Raw genomic sequence first — 25177 nt, 5'->3', positions numbered from 1 at the left:
AGAAGAATGAAAAACTGTCAGATAAACAGGAGTTCAGAAAAATGAATAATTGCCAGATAAACAGGAGTTCAGAAAAATGAAAAATTGCCAGATAAGCAAGAGTTAAAATGAGCAAAAAGCTGTCAGATAAAAACCTCATAAGAATGAAAAATTGCCAGATAAACAGGAGCTCAGAAGAAAAAATTGTCAGATAATCAGGAGTTCAGAAGAATAAAACGCTGTCAGATGAACAGGAGTTCAGAAGAATGTTGTTGTTGTGGGGTTTAATGCCATTTTTCAGATAAACATCTCAGAAAAATTAAAAATTGTCAGATAAACAGGAGTTCAGAAGAATGAAAAATTGCCATATGTAACAGTGTAAGAATCCTTGCATTGTGTAACAGTATAACAAACCATTCTATTATGTAAAAGTATAACAAACCATTCTATTATGCAAAAGTATAACAAACCTTTATATTGTACAACAGCATAACAAACCTTTATATTGTACAACAGTATAACAAACCTTTATATTGTGTAACAATATAACAAATCTTTGAATTATGTAACTGTATAACAAACCTTTGTATTGTGTAACAAACTTGTATATTATGTAACAATATAAATAAACCTTCATATTGTACAACAGTATAACAAAACTTTATATTTGTGTAACAGTACAACAAATCTTTGGTTTGCATAATTGTATAACAAACTTTGGTATTGTGTAACAGAATAACCACCATTGTATTATGTAACTGTATAGCCTTTATTGTGTATAACAAACCTTTATATTGTGTAACAGTATAACAAACCTTTGTATTGTGTAACAGCATAACAAACCTTTATTTTGTGTAATAGTACAACAAACCTTTGTATTGTGTAACAGTATAACAAACCTTTGTATTGTGTAATAGTACAACAAACCTTTATATTGTGTAACAGTATAACAACAAACCTTTATATTTGTGTCACAGTACAACAAATCTTTGGTTTGCATAATTGTATAACAAACTTTGGTACTGTGTAACAGAATAACCACCATTGTATTATGTAACTGTATAGCCTTTATTGTGTATAACAAACCTTTATATTGTGTAACAGTATAACAAACCTTTGTATTGTGTAACAGCATAACAAACCTTTATATTGTGTAACAGTATAACAAACCTTTATATTGTGTAACAGAATAATAAACCTTTATTTTGTGTAATAGTACAACAAACCTTTGTATTGTGTAATAGTACAACAAACCTTTGTATTGTGTAATAGTACAACAAACCTTTGTATTGTGTAACAGTATAACAAACCTTTGTATTGTGTAATAGTACAACAAACCTTTGTATTGTGTAACAGTATATAACAAACCTTTGTATTGTGTAATAGTACAACAAACCTTTATATTGTGTAACAGTATAACAAACCTTTATATTGTGTAACAGTATAACAAACCTTTGTATTGTGTAACAGTATAACAAACTTTTATATTATTTAACAGCATAAACCTTTATGTGTAAATGTATGACCTATATACTGAATATCAGTATAATAAACCTTTTGGTTTTGTGTAACAATATAACAAAACCTATGTATAACGTAACAATATAATCTTTCTATCATGTAACAGTAGAGCAAACCTTTTTGTATTATGTACCAGCATAATAAACCTTTGTATTGTGTAACTGAACAACCTTGATACTGTGTAACAGGTTAAAAACCCTTGATACTGTGTAACAGTACACAAACCTTTATATTGTGTAACAGTACAACACACATCTGTATTGTGTAACAGTATAACACACATCTGTATTGTGTAACAGTATAACACACATCTGTATTGTGTAACAGTATAACACACATCTGTACTGTGTAATAATATTAAAAAGCCTTTGTATTATGTAACACTATAACAAACCTTTGTAAGCCAACTTTGGTATCCATCTGTAAATCGCCTACTTCAACACTGAAATCATCAATGATAAGTGCCAGGACAAGTATGTGACACAACAACTTGTCCTTTAGTCGTGCTGGAATACACCTGGAAAACATGGACAAATCATATTTGAATTTTAGATCACTGAATTAAGTGAGGTGAAAAAATACCTTTATATATGATTTCATTACTGATCGCTTGAGTGAGCAATGTGATGAGAACAACTAATCCAGACCTACCAACCCAGACAAGTCCGTCTCAGTAAGGCACTTGATTATTTTCCGTTAAGTTTGACCAGTTTTTAGTAAGGTGCAACAAAATATCATAAACTGCTTATGTAAAGCTGGAAAACATAATTAAAAGTTCTGTATTTGAAAACATGCAGTGACAAAAAACATTATGTTCAACTGAAGTTTGTGAAGTCAGCATGGACTTTATTTACGGTTGCACAAACTTTAGTTCCAGACCCTATGCAGCTCAATGGCTTGGTGCTGTCTCAACTTGAAGTAATTCTTTGAAATTCTTTTTCTATTTCACATGATGACGGCAATCATATCTCTCTCCACAAGTCATATTCAAATTGGCATGTGATGTCCAATGAAAGTAATTGTGTCCCTTCCAGCTTTTATTCAGAGGAATCTGAATATTACTTTTTTATTCTTCTGTGTTGATTATTAACACTTTTCAAGAGGCTTATTTTCCCTTTCATCTTAAACATGCATCGCTTGCTGTATGCCATTTTTAAAAAAATTATATAATCACATGACGTCACAAAATGTGTGTACTTTAATATCTACCATTTTGATTCTCTAGCCACACAAACTGGCACCTAACAACATTGTTCATCCCACATAATTATGAAGGCATGTATCATTTTGTTCGCAAGGATATAATATACATCACATTCTGTTCTGCATAGCAACTGCAAAAGACAAAATTCGTGACTTTTCCCCTTTTCTTTAAGTAAAACATTGAAATTCCAACCATCTTCGTTATTCATTCATAAACAAATAGACCCTTCAATAAACAGACGTATAAACAAATGGATAGACAAACAAGTAGAAACATGTAATGATTTTCAATTTATATGGGCTGAAAACAATCATTTGATTATATTTCAAGTTAAAAAGCCAATTGTTAATATATATTTTCATAAGTATTCCAAGAATAATCCGTTTTGACATTCGGAACAGTCATGCTCTGTTAGGCAAATGTTTCGTTTTAATGCAATGAAGATGAAATTTCTTTGAACGGTTATTGCTTACATTCAATATCATACTACGTCCATAATCTCCACCACAAATACAATTTTTAATCCTACTTATTAAAACTGGTTTGTCAGCTGTCTTTGGCACATGCACATGATTGCGAAAAGCATTTGTACATAAAAGTTCTGGCATAATACATATGCTATGAAATTTTATTTCCTTAACTGTCATTGTATCCCGAAGATTATTGTCCGGAAATACTCTTTCAAGGTAACAAGCTTAGGGACATCACACAAAATATTTTTTTAAAAACAACAATACTGTCTGTTTGTATAAAAAAATAACTTTATTTATATTTTATAGCAATATGCTTGATTACGGTTCAACTTCACTCTTCTGTATTTCGATATAAGCCAGGTAACTTACAGTTTTATTTTTATTTTTGTGCTATAGGGGCACATAATTTCAAGTATAATCTATGTATCATTTCGATTAAGTAAAATCCTAATCGACAATTAGATCAGATTATTATCTGAATATAAGTGATGACTCGTGTTGATAAAGGTTTGTTAGGGACTCAAAATGGCAGTGCAAGATACACGCTCATTGCACTGTGGGTATTTGTGTACACAATCGTGACATCTGTGAAAAGCATTTAGGTGCTGCTGTAAAGTTAGTCTGGTTCCCTGACTAATTTCACTAAATCTAAAACGAAACTAGGATCCATATCAAACATGAATGAACAAAATTTCCGGAATTTTTGGCAATGATCATTTTTCCATAGTTTTTGCTTTCATGCCGTAATCTGTACTTTAAGGGTAATTTTCTTAACACTTCCAGCAAATTCGTAAGGGTTGGCAGGTCTGCTAATCAACATCCACCTACCTACCCACTACTGTACTATTATCTATCAATCCATCTAGCTATATATCAACTAATGAATGTAAACCTATCTACTTGCTTACCACTATAAATCCATCCATATATATAGCTAGCAACTAATCAACATCAACCTATCTACTATCCATCCATCAACCCATCTATCTAAACAATGTCAACCTGCCTACCTACTAGTGTCCATCCAGCAACCCATCCATCTAAACATTGTCAACCAGCCTACCTACTACTGTCCATCCAACAACCCATCCATCTAAACAATGTCAACCTGCCTCCATACTACTGTCCATCCAGCAACCCATCCATCTAAACAATGTCAACCTGCCTACCTACTAGTGTCCATCCAGCAACCCATCCATCTAAACAATGTCAACTACCCTACCTACTACTGTCCATCCAACAACACATCCATCTAAACAATGTCAACCTGCCTACATACTACTGTCCATCCAGCATCCCATCCATCTAAACAATGTCAACCTGCCTACATACTACTGTCCATCCAGCAACCCATCCATCTAAACAATGTCAACCTGCCTACCTACTACTGTCCATCCTGGGGGCCCTGAGTGTTTTAGTGGTCTAAAGCGCTCTCCGTTACGGATCACTGCCATCTCACCTCTGTCTGCGTGGGTTCGAGTCCAAGCCTCGGCTAGCGTGGGTACATGTGAAAGCCTGCCAGTAGCTTCTCGTGGGTTGGTGGTTCTTCCCTGGGTTTTTCAGGGTTCTTCCTCCACCATTAATACTGGCCGCCATGTATAGCCTATCGTGTGCTGAAAAACGGCGTTAAACACTACAACAACAACTGTCCATCCAGCAACCCATCCATCTAAACAATGTCAACCTGCCTACCTACTACTATCCATCCAGCAACCCATCCATCTAAACAATGTCAACCTGCCTACATACTACTGTCCATCCAGCAACCCATCCATCTAAACAATGTCAACCTGCCTACATACTAATGTCCATCCAGCAACCCATCTATCTAAACAATGTCAACCTGCCTACATACTACTGTCCATTCATCAACCCATCCATCTAAACAATCTCAACCTGCCTACCTACTACTGTCCATCCATCAACAAATACATTTAAACAATGTCAACCTGCCTACATACTAGTCCATCCAGCAACCCATCCATCTAAACAATGTCAACCTGCCTACATACTAATGTCCATCCAGCAACACATCCATCTAAACAATGTCAACCTGCCTACCTACTAGTGTCCATCCATCAACCCATCCATCTAAACAATGTCAACCTGCCTACATACCACTGTCCATCCATCAACCCATCTATCTAAAAAATGTCAACCTGCCAACCTACTAGTGTCCATCCAGCAACCCATCCATCTAAACAATGTCAACCTGCCTACCTACTACTGTCCATCCATCCATCCTCATACCATGCTAACTCTGGCTATCCTCTAGGACAACATTAAAAAAAAAACTTTCATATGAATGCAGTAACAAGAAAAGCATCAACAACTAGAAAATAAATTACATATGCAGGGATTTACAAATTCTCTAAAAGTCAACATGCCTTGGGTAAGCTGACTGGAAGTTTGAACTGCCCTTGGGAAAATTTATCTTGCCCCCTAAATGGTCATATAGAAAATGGTTTTGAAATAGCTAGATTTTTAAGAGAGACGGAGATAGAGATAAATATTTTAAACAGCGAATAACAGCATTAATTTAATTTTAATCATGTTTTCATAACAAACATTATTCTTTATCTTTCCAATTAAAACTCAAATGACCATACAGATTTTGTTATTTACCCCGGAGGAAAACAATGTAAAATTTATTCCATCACTGAAATGGTCACCAAATTGTCAATGACTTTGCTCAATCACTTATAGGAGGTGTTTTCTCCTCTCACATGTCTGCTTCCAATCATCATCTAGTCATCTTAAAATCACCAACAGGCATCAATAAATTTGGCAAGCTAACTTTGAGATTGAGAATATTTATTTTTATCCATGTAACTGTTTGCCAAGCAGTATATATCAGTCTCTTGTTAATTACCATATAAACAACTGATCATAAACACTGCAAGTGAGTGTTACATTTCTGGATCATCAATCATGCTGCTGAATGAAATCCTGGTGGTTAATCATTAGTGACAAGTGCCTTTTATTTCCAAACACACCTGTCAATCATCTACAATTAACACCTTCCTCACCTATAAATTGCAACATGCATCAAAATCTTTATACTCAGCCAGCTAACAAACTATCTGAGGCTAGATTAGGGACCTGAAAGTCAGCTAATCCTGGATATGTACAAATATTACAAGTAAAAATGTAACTGATGTTAGAACAGCAATATTTATTCCTTATTTGTCAAAAACAGCTTCAGTTGGAAATGGAATACTAACAAACCCAACTCAATTTTTTGGGACTTTCCCATGGGGAAGTTATTTGCAAACTTGAGCTTGCCCTAGCCAAATTTAAGCTTGTTCCAGGAGTTGGGGAAGTTGATTTGTAAATCCCTGCAAATGGTATTATTAATTTCATCAATTAATCTATATGTTGTAAAAGTTAATACAATGAAACAATTTTCTGTCTTGCCAAAAATATCACATTACTGTTGGGATTTAAATTTGTAGCATAGGGAAGGGCTCTAAATGTTTCAACAAAAACCACAAGATACATTACCAGCCAAAATAATGTCAATTTACAGCATTAGTTGCTTAGCTGGATGGGTGTAGTTGCACTTTTAATACACTAATGGCTACATTATGCCGAGGAAATGGGATCAAAGTGTCTTTCCCAAACGACACACCAACACAGCCAAGTGGGCTGGTATTAACCTCGTGACTTTTGGATTACAAGTCTAATGTTCTAAAACTGAGCTACCCTAGCTCCATGCAACATTTGATAAATCCCCGTTTTGAAAGTTGTTGTTGCTGTAGGGTTTAATGTGATTTTTCAGCACATAATAGGCTATACATGGCGGCCAGTATTAAGGGTGAAGGAAGAACCCTGGAAAGAACCAATGACCCACAAGAAGCTACTGGCAAGCTTTCTCACGTACCCACATTGGCCGATTCTGAGACTCAAACCCATGCAGAGGTGAGATGGCAGTGATCCACAATGGAGAGCACTTTAGAACACTCGGGAGGAAGAACCCGGGAAAACCCCGGAAAGAACCACCGACCCACGAGAAGCTACTGGCAAGCCTGTTTTGAAAGTATTCTAATGCTTACGTTATTATCTTCTTCCCATCATTTGTGTTAACTTTGACTGTAAATTTCTCATATATATTCCTTCTGATATGGTTTGGCCATTCTCTAGGTAGTGGGTCTATAAAAAAGGCAAAACATCAGAGTTAAGGATGAACACATGTTAAATAATGAAGAATTTAACTTTGTGGGAAAAAAATTATATTTTAAAAAACTAAAGTTCCAAACAATCCAAAAAGCTTAAGAAAAGGAAACTGCTTAGTGTGTATATTTCTTCTGTTACTCTTTACTGTATATCAATCCCCAAGAATTGGTCATATGGGAAAAAAATATATATAAAAAAAATATGGGAAAATATGTACAGGTTGGTTATTCTTTTGTTGTTATTCTGGTGTTTAACACCATTTCTCAACTCAAGACAGCTGAAACATGGTGCCCACTATAAATGATGGAGGAAGAACCTAGGAAAACTCCAAAAATAACCACCAACCCACAAGAAGCTGCTGGCAGCTTCTCACTGATTACCCTTACTGGCCAAGCCTGAGACCAAAGCCCATGCAGACAGAGGCAAGATGGCAGTGGTCAGTATGTATAGGTTGGTGTGCATTTTTCTCATGCTACTCTTCACTGTCACCAAGTTTGGTCATCATAGAAAAGTATGGAAAGATTCAGGCTGCATTTTTCTACTGCTATTCTGCTGAACATCTTTCCCCAATTTTGGTCATTGAACAGAAAAATGTGGAAAGATATACTCTCATTAACAGCCCATAAAATAATGGCTTAAGGAGTATTTAAAAATTAATCAAATTTGCACAGGTTGTTGATCAAAGCCTGCTCTTATCAAATACACAAAGATAAAGGTTTGCTGATGAATAATATATTTCAGTAGGACACAATTACTGAGATCACATCAGTTTTAACAATAGAAAGCCAGTATGGCTGAATATATAACAGGTCAATGAAGATTTCCACAATAGAAAGCCTGTGTGGCTCAATCTATAATAGGTCAACGAAGATTTCCACAATGGAAAGCCTTTGTGGCTCAATCTATAACAGGTCAATGAAGATTTCCACAATGGAAAGCCTGTGTCATGTCCAGAAATTTTAATGAAATGTGATGAAGGAAAAAATGTTGCATTCCTTTGCAACTGTTTGAATCTAGAGGAGAAGAATGTTTAGATTTTAAACAAATCTGATGGTGGGAGGGGCAGTCAGCTGAGGTAAGTGGACCATTTTAAAATGGAAGATGGAATATACAAGTAAGAAAAGCATGCTTGGAACATGCTACTTAATTGCCCCCCACCCCAATGGAATTAAACAGAAGAGAACTAATTTTACTCAACAAATAATATCAACCTCACCATGTCTACTATCTATATTCCTAATGGCAATGATCACACAAGATGTTACTGCAGCAGCTGAGATATACAAGTCTACTGACTGTCCAGCCTCGCTGGATTGGACCTCTTAATCTAGTGGAATGTGACCCTGACTGATGACCTGGATTTGATTCCTGGTGTGGTTTTGACTTTTTATCAACTGTCATAACATATGGTGGCAGCTTGTAATATGATGGCATAGTAGAAAGTACAGTCTGACTGCTATCTGGGTTATGGTAAAAATTACTAACAACCTAGTAGCCAGTCCAGATGGTTCTAACCTCTATGTCCAATGGTACATGTACCTGACTGTAAGTTAAGATAAACCAGGTTTAATTCACACTCATGACAGACTTTGTATTCCTTTATAACACTAAATTTCATCTGTGAAACATCCTACAAGGTACGCCCCAACCATACCCCACTCCATATGGCTATCAAAAACATGAACACAAAATCTTCACAATGAACTGCTGCCATTACTTAAGTCAAACCTTTGTTTTCCCACCTGATAAAGGCAGGCTACACTAATACAATAGGTCATACATGAAGAGAGAATGTTGTATTTGGTAATAGTGGGGATTAACAAATTACATAGAATGCTGATGTTGTATTTGGGGGTAGTGGAGAGATTAACAAATTACACAGAATGCTGATGTTGTATTTGGGGGTAGTGGAGATTAACAAATTACATAGAATGCTGATGTTGTATTTGGGTGGAGTGGGGATTAAGAAATTACAATGTTGAGGTTGCATTTTGGATGGAGTGGGGATTAAGAAATTACACAGAATGCTGATGTATTTGGAGTGGTGATTAACAAATAACACAGAATGATGATGTTGCGTTTGGGTGGAGTGGGGATTAACAAATTACACAGAATGCTGATGTTGTATTTGGGTGGAGTGGGGATTAACAAATTAACTATAATGCTGAGGTTGCATTTCGGATGGAGTGGGCATTAAAAAATTACATAGAATGCTGATGTATTCAGGTGGAGTGGAGATTAACAAATAACACAGAATGATGATGCATTTATGGAGGCTTGGTGATTAACAAATTACATAGAATGCTATGCTGCATTTGGGGTGGAGTGGGGATTAAGAAATTACACTGAATTTGCTTTTCACTGCGCATTACCTTTCTTTCTCAGGTCCTTTGCTTTCATGTTGAACAAATTAATCAGATAGTTGAGGTAGATTAGACATTTTGCCTTCAACCATCTCTCCTTCTCTCCAAGTGGTAAGGATGACAGGTGATTCACTATATACTTTGGGTAACTGTTGAAAGAAAGAGAGGTCAGTGCATCACGGTGTCAATGAAAAAAAAAACCCACAAAAAACAACAAAATATGACAGAAGTTGATGAATTGCCAAGCTTAGTTTCATGTTCATATTCATCATCCTTAAAACTCAAACACCAATCATTCCAAATACCTGGTACATATACCAGGGGTAATGCTACCAGGCAAAGTGGGCAAATAAGTTGCCTAAAATATGTAAACTCAGTCTTGTCCTGTTAGGAAAGCAAAAACGATTTCACCCTGTGATGTTTTTTTAAAGTACAATGAGTGACAGTAGTTTATGACTACTGAGAGAGTAGTTTATGACTATATTGAGCGAGTAGTTTATGACTATTGAGATAGTTTATGACTATTGAGAGAGTATTTTATGACTACTGAGAAGCTCCCTATCAAGAGCCAGTTATTTATGCTAGTTCTGACAGTACTGTGTTGTAGTAAATGGCAAAATGCATTGTTGATGGTGCTGATGTGTGTGCGTGATTTGGATTTTTTAATGTAGCTTTAACAATTTTTCAGTCATATCACTACAATGTCTGCAGTGTGACAGTTTATAGTGATGTCTAGCACTGGGTCATCATGCTGCAGACGTGTCCCGCCCAGTCACATTATCCTCACGCCAGGCCGACCAGTTCTAACACTCACCTCTCAATGCAGAGCACCTAGCGAGGCAATTTTTAGAAGTCTCTGGTATGAGAGGTGATCCGTAACAGTGAGCGCTTTAGACCACTCGGCCACTCGGGGCCCCATGGTATGTTGTTGTTGTTCTAGGGTATAACGCCATTTTTCAGCACAAGATAGGCTACATGGCGGTCAGTATTAATGGTGGAGAAAGAACCCGGGAAAACCCTGGAAAGAACCAATGACATATGAGAAGCTACTGGCAAGCTTTCTCACATACCAACATAGGCCAAACCCGCAACTCGAACCCACGCAGACAGAGGTGAGATGGCAGTGATCCATAACGGTGAGCGCTTTAGACCACTCGGCCACTCAGGTATGGTATGAAGTCATTTGTGAATTTGCTCCATGTACATGTTACAGCGGATGTTACAATGGTTGTTTCAAAACAGTTTAGAAAACATTCTGACTGCCATTTTATAGTGAACTTTCAGAAAGTAAGAAAAAATGTTTAAGTTGTAGTTGGTAATTTAATTTTACCAACCTGCAATTAAAAGAATGTAGTCTGGTTACAATTATCAGTTAAAATTATTACAATGTGTAGTTTCAGATGTGCCACTGCTTTGTCATAGGTGAAACATGTCAAACATACAATTAAAGGAACAAAAATATAATTATATTTTGTAACATTCCCTATTAATGTGACATACAACCATCTTGAAAAAAAAAGCAGATAAAGTCATAACAAGTTTCCTTGGGAATTTCCATTTATTAATTATTTACGTAAATTACTGATACACTGGTACTGTGAAAAAGTACCATGACACATACCACAGGATAGCAAATTTTAAGTAAATTGTGTTTCTCCAAGAATTCTTACTCAATCGCATTAATGTTAGGGATATAAACCTGATACCTCGCAAATCAAACTCTACTAAAAGACAAAAATCATCTTTTCCTGTCCATCTCAGATACACAAAGGGCAATAACTGTTACCATTACTTCCCTTTGCCACCACCAGGTTCGTTAGTTTGCAAGTTGAACAATATATGAACAAGGATGCTAGTGTGGCAGGTTGGTTAAGAAGCTTTCTAAGTAATGTGACAGGGCCAGTATTCTCGGAGAAACACAATTTACGTGCAAATGCAATTTCTCCTTCAGGGGCCCTGAGTGGCCGAGTGGTCTAAAGCGCTCTTCGTTACGGATCACTGCCATCTCACCTCTGTCTGCGTAAGTTCGAGTCTCGGATTCGGTTAATGTGGGTATGTGAGAGAGCTTGCCAGTAGCTTCTCGTGGGTCGGTGGTTCTTAATGGGGTTTTCCCGAGTTCTTCCTCCACCATTAATACTGGCCGCCATGTATAGCCTATCGTGTGCTGAAAAATGGCGTTAAACCCTACAACAACAACAACAACAACTTTCTCCTTCAAATACCTTCCTCAATCACATTAACATTAGGATAAAAGGTAATTGGAGGAGGGAATGCTGAGCATCTGACCTCTACCTCAGGTGTCCTTCTAGAATGATGGCTAGATTCCAAATGAAAATGATAACTCATTCTTCTAATTACATAAGCAATACAGCTTAGGGTCACTTGATCTGTGATCCCTACATATGGTCTGATGGTCATCTGGACTGTTGTCACTAGAACTACAGGTATCGAGGTTTGCTCTGTGAAGCTAAATCTCAAGAAAACTCAAGAGGGTTGACTCTACATGCCAGCCAACAGCTTCTACTATAACTCGGATCAAAACATTGCATTTGAATGCCAGGCTCTCAGAGATGACTCTAATCTCATTAGCAGTAATCTGATTCATGCCATTATTCCCACTTGGGGTTTCTTCAGTGGGATCCCCATGGTCAGCCTCCCTGGGTTTCACCACTGATGCAGGAATGATCATATCTCAGGTGTGATCAAGACTGCAATCAGGAGATTTGAAAAGGGGCGCCATTGTGTTAGCAATGTTATTAGTGACAAACTCCATACCCAGGTGGACAAAAAGCTGAAACAGATGGAGGCAGGACTTTTCCCAGTTCACTAGAAAGCCTAGATGATGTAAAAGTGAGAGAATTGGAGTAATATTAAACTAACCATATGCTTCTAGAGGATATCATCATGGTGATCAATCAGAACATTGCAATCCATAATCTTGATATAAACCCAAAGACTGATGTTCAGGCCCAAGGGCAGGACTTTGAACTGATAAAATGTTTCATGGTATGTAAAATGGATAAATTTCTGTGACAGGGGGTGGATAGGGACGTGAAAATATGCATCAGTCAGGTAAAGACTGATGGTATACTTGTCCTATCAGAGATGGATTGAACTTCTGTCTTGAATTTCAGTGGCATATGTATTGGTTGAGGTGACTCAGGCTGATGATCGGCATCAAATAGCTGTTCACATTCTGAATAAGAAACTGGTTTTCGATGAGTGACCATATCTCCTGTTCCATAAAGGCATCCTTCTCCCTATCTGATGGTACGTCCATGAATGGGGGAGAGGAGTAAAGTGGAGGGTATTGGATAAATGAAATCCAAAGCCTGTCTGAAATAAACTGGATCAGCCATTCATTCTGAGAGAACTGGGTGATCCAGTGAGCCTGAAATTGAAGGAGGTGGCCACCCACAGGCAGGCTGTATGCGAGAGGAGGGGAGGGTAGGTCAATGTCTAGAGTTAGGAGGTTTTACCACCTGTGTATGGTTGCTTCCTAGATTGGCTAGACTGTTGTCTCTTGACATTTGGGCTGGGATCCATATTGCACATCTGACTGAAATATCCCTTGTCCCATGTCTGCTTATTTAACACCCACCCACCCAGCAGTGGCGAGAACTAATTGTTTTGAAATGCCAATGTGGGTTAAGTGGCGAATTGGAGGGGCAGTTCCTGAGCTGCCTGCCACAGAACTTCTTCAATTTTTCCTTCAAAGAGTAATGGTGACCCGACCCAAACAGGGTCATTCATAAAACCAGGTATGATGAGGATTGAGAGACATGGACCGCAGACTTATATCACACCATATCATGTCTAAGTCGGCTGAGGTAATCCATGAAATGGTGAGCTGCCAGGTTAATGACTCTAGCAATCCTGGCCATTGACTCCCAAATGTGTTCTTTTCCGGATTTCTCTGAATCGGAAAATTGCAAATAAGGCCAAATCTAACAACGAAGACGTAATAACTATATTCCAGAGTAGCTTTGACACGACATGGACCACATTTTTGAGCTACTTTATAAAACAGTAGAGTGGACATGTGAACAACTATTAGATTTTGTCATGGGCTGGGAGATCAGTACTGAAGAAATCTGAGTTTTATACCAGAAAGCTGAGAATGTCACTGGAACTTGGCTTTCTGAAAAGAAAGCCTTAGAATTCTCTGGGTCACCAATTCTACACAACAGCTAGACAAAGTCCATGATTTCCTTAATTTTAGCTGATTGGGAAAGAAGCCAAAAGGAAGGAATCTCTTCCTCCTATCTAAATCTACCAATGCTTTAACTCTTTAATCTTATCTTGAGTAGTAGTAGGTGGAGAGCATTCAGAAGTTGCCAACACCCTATAAATTCATTCAACAGCGGCCTTGAAGCTAAATTCAGTTTGTTCCATGGTCAAATCTGAGTACAGCTAATTTGTAGGAGCTTCATCCCACTCACTGTGTCAAGTCCTAATCTGGTTCTGCTTGCAGTTCTGGATAAACCATACCAGGTGGCATTATGGACAAAATTCCGTCCTCTTTGAAAATGTCACTAACACTCCCATGTGGATTTGCAGTGTACATATAAAAGTCTGGAATTGCTGGAATGTATGGCACTGCTAGAACAGCTGGCTGGTTTGCCTGTCGTATTATCAGTCTGGATGCTGGCCGTATAGAAGATGATCCAGCTATCACTGGTACCAGCTGCTCCAAGGCCCTGGCTGAACAGACTGATTTCTCACTAAAATCTCTGTCATAGTAAGGGTATGTCGCTGACAGTTCAGCAAAATGGATCTGCAACTAAGATTCCCATAAATCATGGATGGCTGGACAGTTTTATCATAAAGTCCTCGTACTGGGATTGTTGGATGGCCAATGATGGCAAGGCCTTATTATGAAATGGATTCATTGGATCCATCACAAACTCCTCAAATCTGGACTTACAGGCCTGAAGGCCATGCTCTGACATGCATCCACTGGGCAGCCTAAAATTGGAGGGACACTCCCCCAAATTGCAAGTGATGAACTTTAGGTTAAGGGGGAGGGGCAACATCCCCACAAACCTTGCAAAAGAAGTTGACTTCTATCGTCTTTCCTTCCCTTAGATGCCTTCTGGACTACTGCTTTGAACTTTTTGCCTTTCATGCATTTAGTTGACATTTCTACTGAAATAACAAAAGAACAGAAAAGAATGCATAAATTAGCAAATTCAGCATGTTGCAAATTAGCTAATACTGTAGCCCAGACTTCCTCTGTCCACATATCACACGCTGCATGGCACTGACAATGTGTAGTTATTACACATGATGCAGGAGTTATAGTTGACTTTCTTGGCATTGAATTGTTTGCATTTCATGCATTTAGTTAACATTTCTACTGATATGACACAAGAAGAGAAAACAAAGCATAAATTAGTAATTCAGAATGTTACTAACTCTTGAATACCGCCCCCATTACAAATGGAATAAGCAAAAGTAGAGTTGCACTAACTTGTAAATGAAAACATTAGTTCCATGATAGTGTGTTGTAACATAGTCTTAAAAAGACTCTGACTCTAAAGATGATAAAGTCACTCAAATTTGTCAAATATTGTAAAAACAATGTATAAAGCCTGTAAAAGAATGTTTGTGCTTGTGATCTGGATTTTTAACGTAGCTTTAACAATTTTTCAGTCATATCGCTACAATGTCTGCAGTGTGGCAGTTTATAGTGATGTCTAGCACTGGGGCATCATGCCGCAGACATGTAGCATGATGTCCCACCCAGTCACATTATCCCGACACCAGGCCGACATGTCCTAACACTAACCTCTTAATGCTGAGTACCAAGTGATGCAGCTGTTAGTACCATTTTTGTAAGTCTTTGGTATGACTCAGCCAGGAATTGAACCCACAACCTCCCGCATCCAAGGCGGACGCTCTAACCACTAGGCCACCAGAGCGGTCTGTAGAAGAAAGATTGTCTAACACAATAAATTCAAATTTAAAGTTGGATGGTTCAATATGAACACCAAGATGGCTTGGATTGTTGCAGGAAAAATATGTATTATCAGTACAGCTGCGAAGCTTAAAAATTGTCGACAACTGGCAGTGGCAAAGGCAGATAATGGGCAAGAGTTATTGCCCTTTGTCTACATGAGACGGACAGGAAAAAGATTTTCATCCAGTGTTGATTTCACTGGAAAATGAACAAATGCACAAGAAAGCAAATCTCATATAAATTATGTTTCTAAGACAATACTCAACGGTCACATCAAAATTTGAAGAAAAAATCTCGAATACAACCTGAATCCAGCACTCACGAAACATGAAAAATGTATACTTATTTTATCTATGTGTCAAATAAACATGGGAATAAACTTATTCCCTCCCCTTAACAACAGCAATGTGGTGCCAGTTGTAAGCTGAGCAATACATCAACTTGATAGTATGTTGGAAGAGTTTTATCATCCACTGTCTGCTTGTCGAGTTCTGCATAATTCTGGCTGTTTCTAAATCTGACAATGTCCATCACAAAATGAGAACAGGAAATGGAAGGGGGCTAAAAACAGTTAATCTGAACAACTTGCATTGCAGATTCATTTTACTAAAACAGGTCAATCTAACAGTGATGGAAATGAAGGAGTCTGACACCAACTGGTTGGCTGTCTGAGGACAGTCAAGGTAGTAAACTGCAATTATTAAGAGCCTTGCAGAAGGAGAAACCCTATTTCTTATCCCAATTATTAAATTGGCTCCTAAATAGAGAAGCCTCTTTGTCTCCTGAAACTTGCTTGAGGACAGAACTATTGCTATTGATGGGCAGTATTTGGCCTCTTATCTCTTTGCTGAAGATCATCTCTCCTTTGTGAACAAGAATGATTTGAGCATTAAGCATGGCAATTTGGAGGGGCAATTCCTGTGTAGCCTGCCACTGGTGTGACTGTAGCGATAATGAGCAAAGACAGGCATCTCATCTCACCAAATCTAAGTATGCAGAAGCTGCCAGAACATTAGAGTATGATGTATAGCCCTGTTAATGATCTTGGAATTCCTGGCAGTTGATTAACAGGTATGCTGAAAAAAATGGCTACCAATGCTAGGTCACACATCAGAGAGATGTTCCACAACATTACAAATGAGTTCTGAGGTGGCATTAAAATTACTCTTGTCCACCTAGTGAAAGATGGATAATGATACTGACTGCCACAACATTCTTATCTACCATTATTGGTAGACTACCATTATTGGTAGATAGGTGGTAAAAGTGTTGGAATATGTTCTATATCAATGTGACTAAAAAGTTGCTGGCAGTTGACTGAGAAATGGCTTAGCACGTCCCATATCCCACATCACCAATTTATTCTGACAGACAGTTATGAAATATCCTTTCTAACAACAATTGCAGTGGTGCACAAAGAGATATTTCTCCTCATCTTCCAGGTCTAATTATGCCTTGACCTTAGAGGCCTGGCTCTCAGCTGCCAGTGGCAGTCATTTGGAAGCTGGCAAGAAATGGTATAATTCTTGAATAGCTGCACTGAAACTAAACTCAGTCCATTCCACAGATTGATGAGTGTTTCAAGGTGTTATGGTCATCCCTACACTCACTGTGTAAGTCATCATCAACAGGGCCTATGTCCAAATCCATGTAACATAACCATCATTCATAAATGTACCATAGTACCGTTTCAAAGCTTAAACCATAAATAAATGACTTGCCAGTTGAGTAAGTGTTGCCAGTATGAATGGCCAAAGAGTAAGATGGCAGGTGGCTGAACAGTTGGCTCAATTGCTAGTTGATCGAGACAAGAGGGGAGAAAACAACTTGAATGGACTGATAAACAAGTAATTTTCTAATACTGGTCCATGTTTGAACAAATACCATTCAGTCAAATACACCTGTAATGTCTTCCCTCTAGTATGTAGTCATACTTTCAATGTTAAAGTTACAAAGTATCCTTTTTAGGTCAACTGCCTCCACAATTTTTGGCTTATGTACCGCTATTACACACTATTAATTAGTTGGCATTACACAGTAAGGGAGGCAAATCATGAAATCCAATAGATGTCGCTAGGACAAAGCAGTAAAATATCTGTTCAATCTGCCAAGGTGCAGATAGAATTATCAGAACAGAATCTTGGCTAGTGAAGATGGCAGATCTATAGCTTCACAAAGTGACAGATCTACAGCTTCACAGTCACAGATCTACAGCTTCACAAAGTGACAGATCTATAGCTTCACAAAGTGACAGATCTATAGCTGCACAAAGCAACAGATCTACAGCTTCACAAAGTGACAGATCTACAGCTTCACAAAGTGATAGATCTACAGCTGCACAAAGTGACAGATCTACAGCTTCACAAATTGACAGACCTATAGCTTCACAAAATGACAGATCTATAGCTTCACAAAGTGACAGATCAATAACTTAAAAAAGTGACAGATCTATAGCTTCACGAAGTGACAGATCTATAGCTTCACAAAGTGACAGATCTACAGTCATTAAATAGGTACAGCCAGCTGGATGACCAGATTGACTGATTGGCAATTGGAATGGTGTAATATGGCTTGAGAGAATGTTGAAATATATCATCAAGATCTGTGTTTTTTAAAATGCACAAGCCCAGATGCAAAGGACCAAAGGCCATGGTTGGAAATGCAAGGGGGAATTAAGCTCATTGGACTGCCTAGATATGGGGAGAACACTCCCCCATAAGCTCAAAATAATCCATGGAGATTAGTCATGCATATATGGGCAAAAACTGTTCTAAAATAGCAACTAAATCATTTCTTCTCACACAAGTTGATGCATCTACATATCTAACAGTGTCTGGGAAGAATTGGAACCCAACAATTCTGCAACCTCTTGTTCCTCCAATTCTGATGATGTAATCAGTGCAGTCAGCATCATACATCTGGATGAGGGAGGTGCATAATAATGTCCTCCACTTAAAACTGGACTGTCTTTGGATGAAGGCTCAATACTTCACACCGTTCTGAACAAGACTTCACATTTCCACTTGCTTTCTGTACTTTTATGCTACAATGCAGACAAGATATTTTCTGACCATAAAAAGCACACATTGCAGGTTGAGGATGAGAACAAGGATGAGTGAAGCACATCTCTCTAACCACAAAAAGCACACACTGCAAGCTGTGGATGAGAACAATGATGAGTGAAGCACATCTCTCTGACCATAAAAAGCACACACTGCAAGCTGAGGATAAAGCACGTCTCGTAGGTGACCTCACTAGCTTTAAATTTCTTGCATTTACTGCATTTCATCGAAATGTTTAACTGAACTGACAAACACAAAACTTGAAAGTGGACTAATAGCTTGAAAGTGTTCACAAAATCACAGCAAAATTTGTTACTTATGCAAGCAGAAATATATATGCAGTGAGCCCTAATAACAGCCAACAAAGACATACAAATGATATGATACATTGTTGAAGTACAACATCAGAATAAACAAAGTCAATATTGCATAAAAATTTCACATCAATTTTGATAAAAAGTATTAAAAAAACAAAGTTTACTACATATAACATAAACCTTAATATACTGAAGTAAACAGACTTTCTTTATAGGATTCTTGAAATGAAAGATATTCAAAGTCTTCTGGTAAAGTAGTGAAAGGTTTTTTTTACTGATACCATTAAGCAATGGTGAAGTGGAGGAAATGGGTATGGGTTTCTTACCTTTTTCTTTATGGCATTAGACATAAAAAGATTATTTTTTGCCTTTTCAGGTGGATTTGGCAGGAAGTCATGTTTATTTCCTAATGTTAATAAGATTGACGAATGTATTCAAAGGAGAAAAGTGGTCATGGAACATAAATGCCCCCCACCCACCCCATAAACATACATGCCAACCCCTAGTGAGGAAAAAGTGTAATCAAGTGGACAAAAAGAGTAATCCAAGCAGAAAAAGAGAAATCCACATATAACATAATAAAATTCAATGAACATATGTACAAAATGATTTGTTTACCCCTTTTGGTCTTATAACATCAATAACTGCTTCTAATTTTCATATATAGCACTCTGAGCTTTAAAGAGCAACAGTCTCTCATATTGCATTTCAAAATACTTTGTACCAGCTGAGATTATGAATGTTTTGCATGCCAGTAGAGAATCAAGTGCTGGGTTACAGAGCCTGGATCTGAATTCAGTTTTATTTTTGTTAACAATGCTGAACAATCTCTCACGGTCAGCATTAGAATGGTAAAGAACCAATATTCCTTTCATAACCTGACAAAGAAGAGGAAATATATATCTTCCAGTTATTGGGTCTTTTACTGGGAAATAAGATGAAAAATATCAACTCTGTCCGCATGAAATACATTGTCAGGTAGAATGCCAACTTGATACTTCAGGGGTTCTCCTTCTAATTTATCAGCAGCCTTTCCTGCAGCAAGGTGCATCATATGATAGGGATAACCTGATATGTACAATGATGGAGACATTTTTCAAAATATAGAATGCAACCCCTTTATGAATTCCAGTTATCACTGATGCATTATCAGCTGAAAACCTCATATAGTTCTGCCAGCTTATGTTTATTCAAAGCATTATCAAGTAAATAAAAAATGTTTTCTTCAGTGGAATCTACTGTTAATTCTGGTAATGAAGTAAGAGGACTCTGACTTTGCCATCAGTGCTCATGTCAGCTGCAATACTAAATGGCCCAATTTTCATAGCTTCTGCAACTTTTAAGTGAAACTGCTAAACACCTAACCATATTAGATGATTTTGTTTTTGCACATGCAAATTTTCTGCAATTTCGGAATCAGGAAACATCCGTTTAAGCAAAGGACCAACATAGTCTTCTTCTATATTATATTAAGAACTTGGTAAATAATGCCTCTGCATGAATTAGTTCTGCTTTAAAAAAGAAGTTACAAGTTACCTTAGTATTGGAGTTTGTAAAATGAGCTAATTCAAGGTTTCTTTGTTTTACCACCATGACCAATATTAAAACCCTTTACATAAAGCCTGCAATGGGCATGAAGCTGCCCTAGAATGGAACGCTGTATTGTGTAATTCATGTATTCATCTCTGAATCAGTTTTTTGTCTTTTTCTAATCCATCTGTGAAATTATTTGAAAAACATTTTTGCCATAATACATGCTTCTACTAGAATAAATCTTACTTGACTTTTAGTGCCAAATACCTACAAACTGGTTTCTGTATCAGATATGAATTAGAACAAAGAATCTGCAGGCAAAGATTACAATTTAGAAAACCAGTCTGTTTTCTCCTAACTAAGCCATACAGCTGCTATAAAAAGAAACCAAGGTCAAAAGTAAAACCAGCTAGTTTCTTGGAAATAGGGCAGCTGCTATAAATAGAACATAATACTGTTAGGAAAGTGCATGCAAGTCTTCAAACAAGTGTACTCTTATGTCATAGATACACAGAAGCTGTCTTTTCTAGAATACGGTCTGAAAGATTAGTGGGATGTTAATAAAAATAAGAAAACAGATTATTAATTTTTGGGGGAGAAGGACATACCAAAAATGCACAATCCGAATAAATTTACACGTAAGGTGTAATTTAGTGAAAAAAAGCATAATGATTATGCCAAATGTATGCATAAATGACTTAAAAGTAAACCTAACCAAGGTGTGGACAGATGAACAGAGAAAGGTAACATTACATGCCCTACCACTGTCTTGGTGGGACCTAACAATAAAGGAATACAGTTGATTAATAAAAGAAGCCATTAATTAGTCAATTCAAATAAAAAATTTAATGAAATTACAGCATCCTCAGTTTATATAATGCTAGCTTTTGATTAAAACCTATAAATGGAAATGTAGAAAATACAAAAAAATCTAGCATAGCTACCGCCTGAAAAAAAAGGGTCAGACCAATATATTCCATCTGTATCAAAATCAGTAATTTCAATCTGTACATTACAACCAATGTTTATAAAGAATGCTTCCAGCTTGTCACCTGAGGAGTCAATACACTGATCTGACTGTACATTATATACAATTCAAACCTGCCAATTATAACTACAATTTGTCATGAAGAGGAACATGTTGTTTTATGTTTTAACTGGATGTGTGGACTTACACTTTGTCAGCTTTCCATATCCTGATATCTGTAACTGTGGAATCAAAAAACACTTTTGCACTTGAAGTAAGTTCTTCTAACTCTGTTCTGCTGATGACTGCAATTCAAACAATTCAAAAGTATCATTATTGTCACTGTTAGATTTCCTAAAAATATACTTCTACCAGACTGCTGACAATTAGGCTTTCAGAATGAATATATGTCACTTTAATGTATGCATCAGCATGTTATAATGACATGGCGTTGGTTGCCTTCTAGAGCATCTGAACTACAGTAATGTTCTTCCTGAGAGTACCTGCTCTATGAAGTAGGGTATTTTTATGTACTCCACTGAAGATAATAATTGGTGCAATAATAATTGCACTCTAGATGAACAACAGTACCATGCATGGGACATTATACACCTGACGTGTTTAATAGTCATCTATGCAGGCACTAGTAGGCAGAGTGTTAATTCGAGAGATTACTGACCAATGAGTATCAATGACCTTGACCCAAGGTATGTGGTCTTAAACTCTGAAGCTACTATTTTCCTATCAGACTTACCTTGACCTTAATATCTGACCTTGGACCCCAAAACATGTTGCTTTATTGCCCCATTTAACTTTTGATTCAAAAATCAGCAGACTTCATCCATACCTTAAGTGCAAACACAGCACACACTTTTTTTGGTCAAAGTTCTCCATCTACAACTAAAGATATTATGCACAGAATATTTTTTCTTTCAGTCACAGTGACCCTGACCTTTGACTTTTTTTAAACCCTAAATTCAATCAGTTTCTTTCTTACCCAAAGTGAAGGCCATTAATCTTGCCCTCAAAATAAAAGTTTTCTTCTATAAGCCAAGCACAGCTATAAACAAAGTCTGATCCTGGTTTGATCTATAATTTTGTTGTGCTGAAAACATTTTTCTATTTTCAGTCACTATGACCTTATTCATACTTCTTCCATATCCATAATTGCAATGGTTTATGATAGAGAACTCTAGTCACTGTACAAAAATGAATAAGGAACAGATGGATGGAAGGACATTACACAATGTTATGCTCTGCATTATGTTAGGCATAGACAAATTGGGATAAATCATAATATTAGATAATGGTTATTTTTTCACTGGATTATACCATCTATATGAGGAAGAGAAGGGCAGACAATTGCCATCTAGTTTTCCAATGGTAGAATCATTCTGGAAGACATTTCTTATTTATGCAAAAGCCATGTGTGTCTTCATTATGATTATTCTTCCAGGATATTTAGATGTATTTATTCATTCCATGAATCACAAGAATTCTGCATATTTTTTTTACTCAGCATGATACAGTGAAATGGAATGACATCCCTTGCTGGTATAAATTCCAGATGGTAATTTTAAAACTGGCTACACTCAGTGCTAAATGGAATGACATCCATTGCTGGTATAAATTCCTGATGGTAATTTTAAAACTGGCTACGCTCAGTGCTAAATGGAATAATGTCCCTTGCGGGTATCAATTCCAGATGGGAATTTTAAAACTGGCTACATTCAGTGCTAAATGGAATGACATCCCTTGCAGGTTATCAATTGCAGATGGGATTTTTAAAACTGGCCATACTCAGTGCTAAATCAGGGCTGAGCAAATTTTTTTTTAACCACTAGTCCAGGACAAGTGGTTTCAGAAAATTCACTAGTCCCACCCTTCTCTTCTCTAGTCCCACCTTACTCTTCATTAGTCCCACCTTACTTTTCACAGGTCCCAAAATGATAATCACTTGCAGAGATTTGATGAGAAATATGTACTTAATCCATAGAAAAAAAATAATATACAACATAATTATTTCTTAAAAGAATTTAATTTTTCTAAAACATTGGTTGTTATACATTTGGCTTCTTCAGGTTCATGTATATATGTTTTAGCTAATGGATTTGAAAATATGTCCATGTATATGTCTGCCACCTGCACCAGTACTAAAGTCCTCAAGCTCTGGTCCATTTGCAGAAATGTTCATTAGCATTTGTAAACTCTTTTGGTTTAGGGAATTCCTTAAAGAAGTCTTGATTAAGTTCATTGAACTAAATCCTTGCTCACACTCTGAAATAGCCACCGCACACTCAGTATCCATCTTATGTTTTATCCCTCCATTTCCAAACAAATTTACCTTCACCGAATCGCCGTTATTACCTTCCATGCGAAAATAATTTAGCAAACTCATTTTATCCACAGAGTAACTATCAGCTTGCTTCACAATGACTTCTAAAGGGATCAAAACATCAATTTTCTCTTTTAAATATGAACTGAAACAGCTCATTAATTAGCATAATTGTTTCGCTTCAAACACAATATCGCATGTGGAAGTTAATCATCTGTATAATCAATTATAAATTAAAGAATCATTACTGTCATTTAATCAGTTCATAAAGGAAACCAACAATGATGTCAGTAAATTACCTTTCATTTATTTAAGTACACTGACTCGCTGGATTAAAATCATTGTGAGCCGCTCGTTATGATCTAGATTGAGTAAACTCACTGCAACTAAACCGCTTACAAGACTGCCAATTGATCACACTGGCTTTCTTTTGTTTGACGTGTTTTGATTTGCCGATAATTTGGTTGCTTAGCCCAATATGCAGTCAAGTGGTAACAGGGTGTAAATGTATACACGAAGAGGGGTAGAATCAAGCATTCAGTACGCCCAGAGGGCATGATTGGCCAAATAAAGGCAGATGTAGTGATTAAAGCACAAAAATAAGGACCAGCCCAACTTTTTTAAAAAGCACTTGTCCCGGACTAGCGACTTGGAAAATTTTACTTGTCCGACTTCAAAAATGACTAGTTCGGGACATTGGCCTATGGGATTTGCTCAGCTCTGTAAATGGAATTATGTCCCTTGCTGGTATCAATTCCAGATGAGAATTTTAAAACTGGCTACACTCAGTGCTAAATGGAATGACATCCCTTGCTGGTATCAATTCCAGATTAGAGTTTTAAAACTGGCTACACTCAGTGCTAAATGGAATCCCCAACTCTTACTGGTTGAAATCACGTACTAAACAATATTAAGTCCAAATATATAAAACAAGAGTCCCTTGAAGGGACTTGCATTTAAGTGGGCAAAAAGAATTTCCTGGAATTCAATATAAGATCATTTCTTCCTTTCTAATTGTCGAGTGTTGAAACTACCTCCGATATCAGCAATGAAAACATTTTCAAATACTGGATGTCAGTTTGGCACCATTTTCGTTTAGGTCAAAGTAGACATCATTAGAGGTGTCCTGGTGAAACACCATGTATATTGATCCCCATGCTTTCCATACTTCGAGAGGCGAAGTGACAACAAGACTTTGAAGATAGGCACACTTTTTATTTAGCACCGTCTAGACAGCATAAGAAATCTTCAAGTAAAAACCCATGCAGGAGTAGTTATAGGTCTT

At 37.1% G+C, this 25177-nt stretch overlaps 1 protein-coding gene across 1 annotated transcript in view; it reads right to left on the bottom strand.

Annotated features, from left to right (window-relative positions):
- The window catches only part of LOC149797473 (DNA-directed RNA polymerase I subunit RPA49-like), a 61165-nt gene that overhangs the window by 1613 nt on the left and 34375 nt on the right, over positions 1–25177 (bottom strand). The window contains exons 8-11 of the mRNA XM_089962285.1: positions 21766–21862; positions 9726–9865; positions 7233–7329; positions 1895–2017 (exon numbers count right to left, since the gene is read on the bottom strand). Of these exons, the coding sequence (XP_089818411.1) occupies positions 1895–2017; positions 7233–7329; positions 9726–9865; positions 21766–21862 (457 nt within the window). The remainder of the gene's footprint in view (positions 1–1894; positions 2018–7232; positions 7330–9725; positions 9866–21765; positions 21863–25177) is intronic.

This window comes from Sinohyriopsis cumingii, chromosome 6 (genome assembly GCF_028554795.1).
Source record: "Sinohyriopsis cumingii isolate HCF-2022 chromosome 6, ASM2855479v2, whole genome shotgun sequence".
NCBI classification, from domain to species: Eukaryota; Metazoa; Mollusca; class Bivalvia; order Unionida; family Unionidae; genus Sinohyriopsis; species Sinohyriopsis cumingii.
This window is presented reverse-complemented; position numbering and strand designations above follow the sequence as displayed.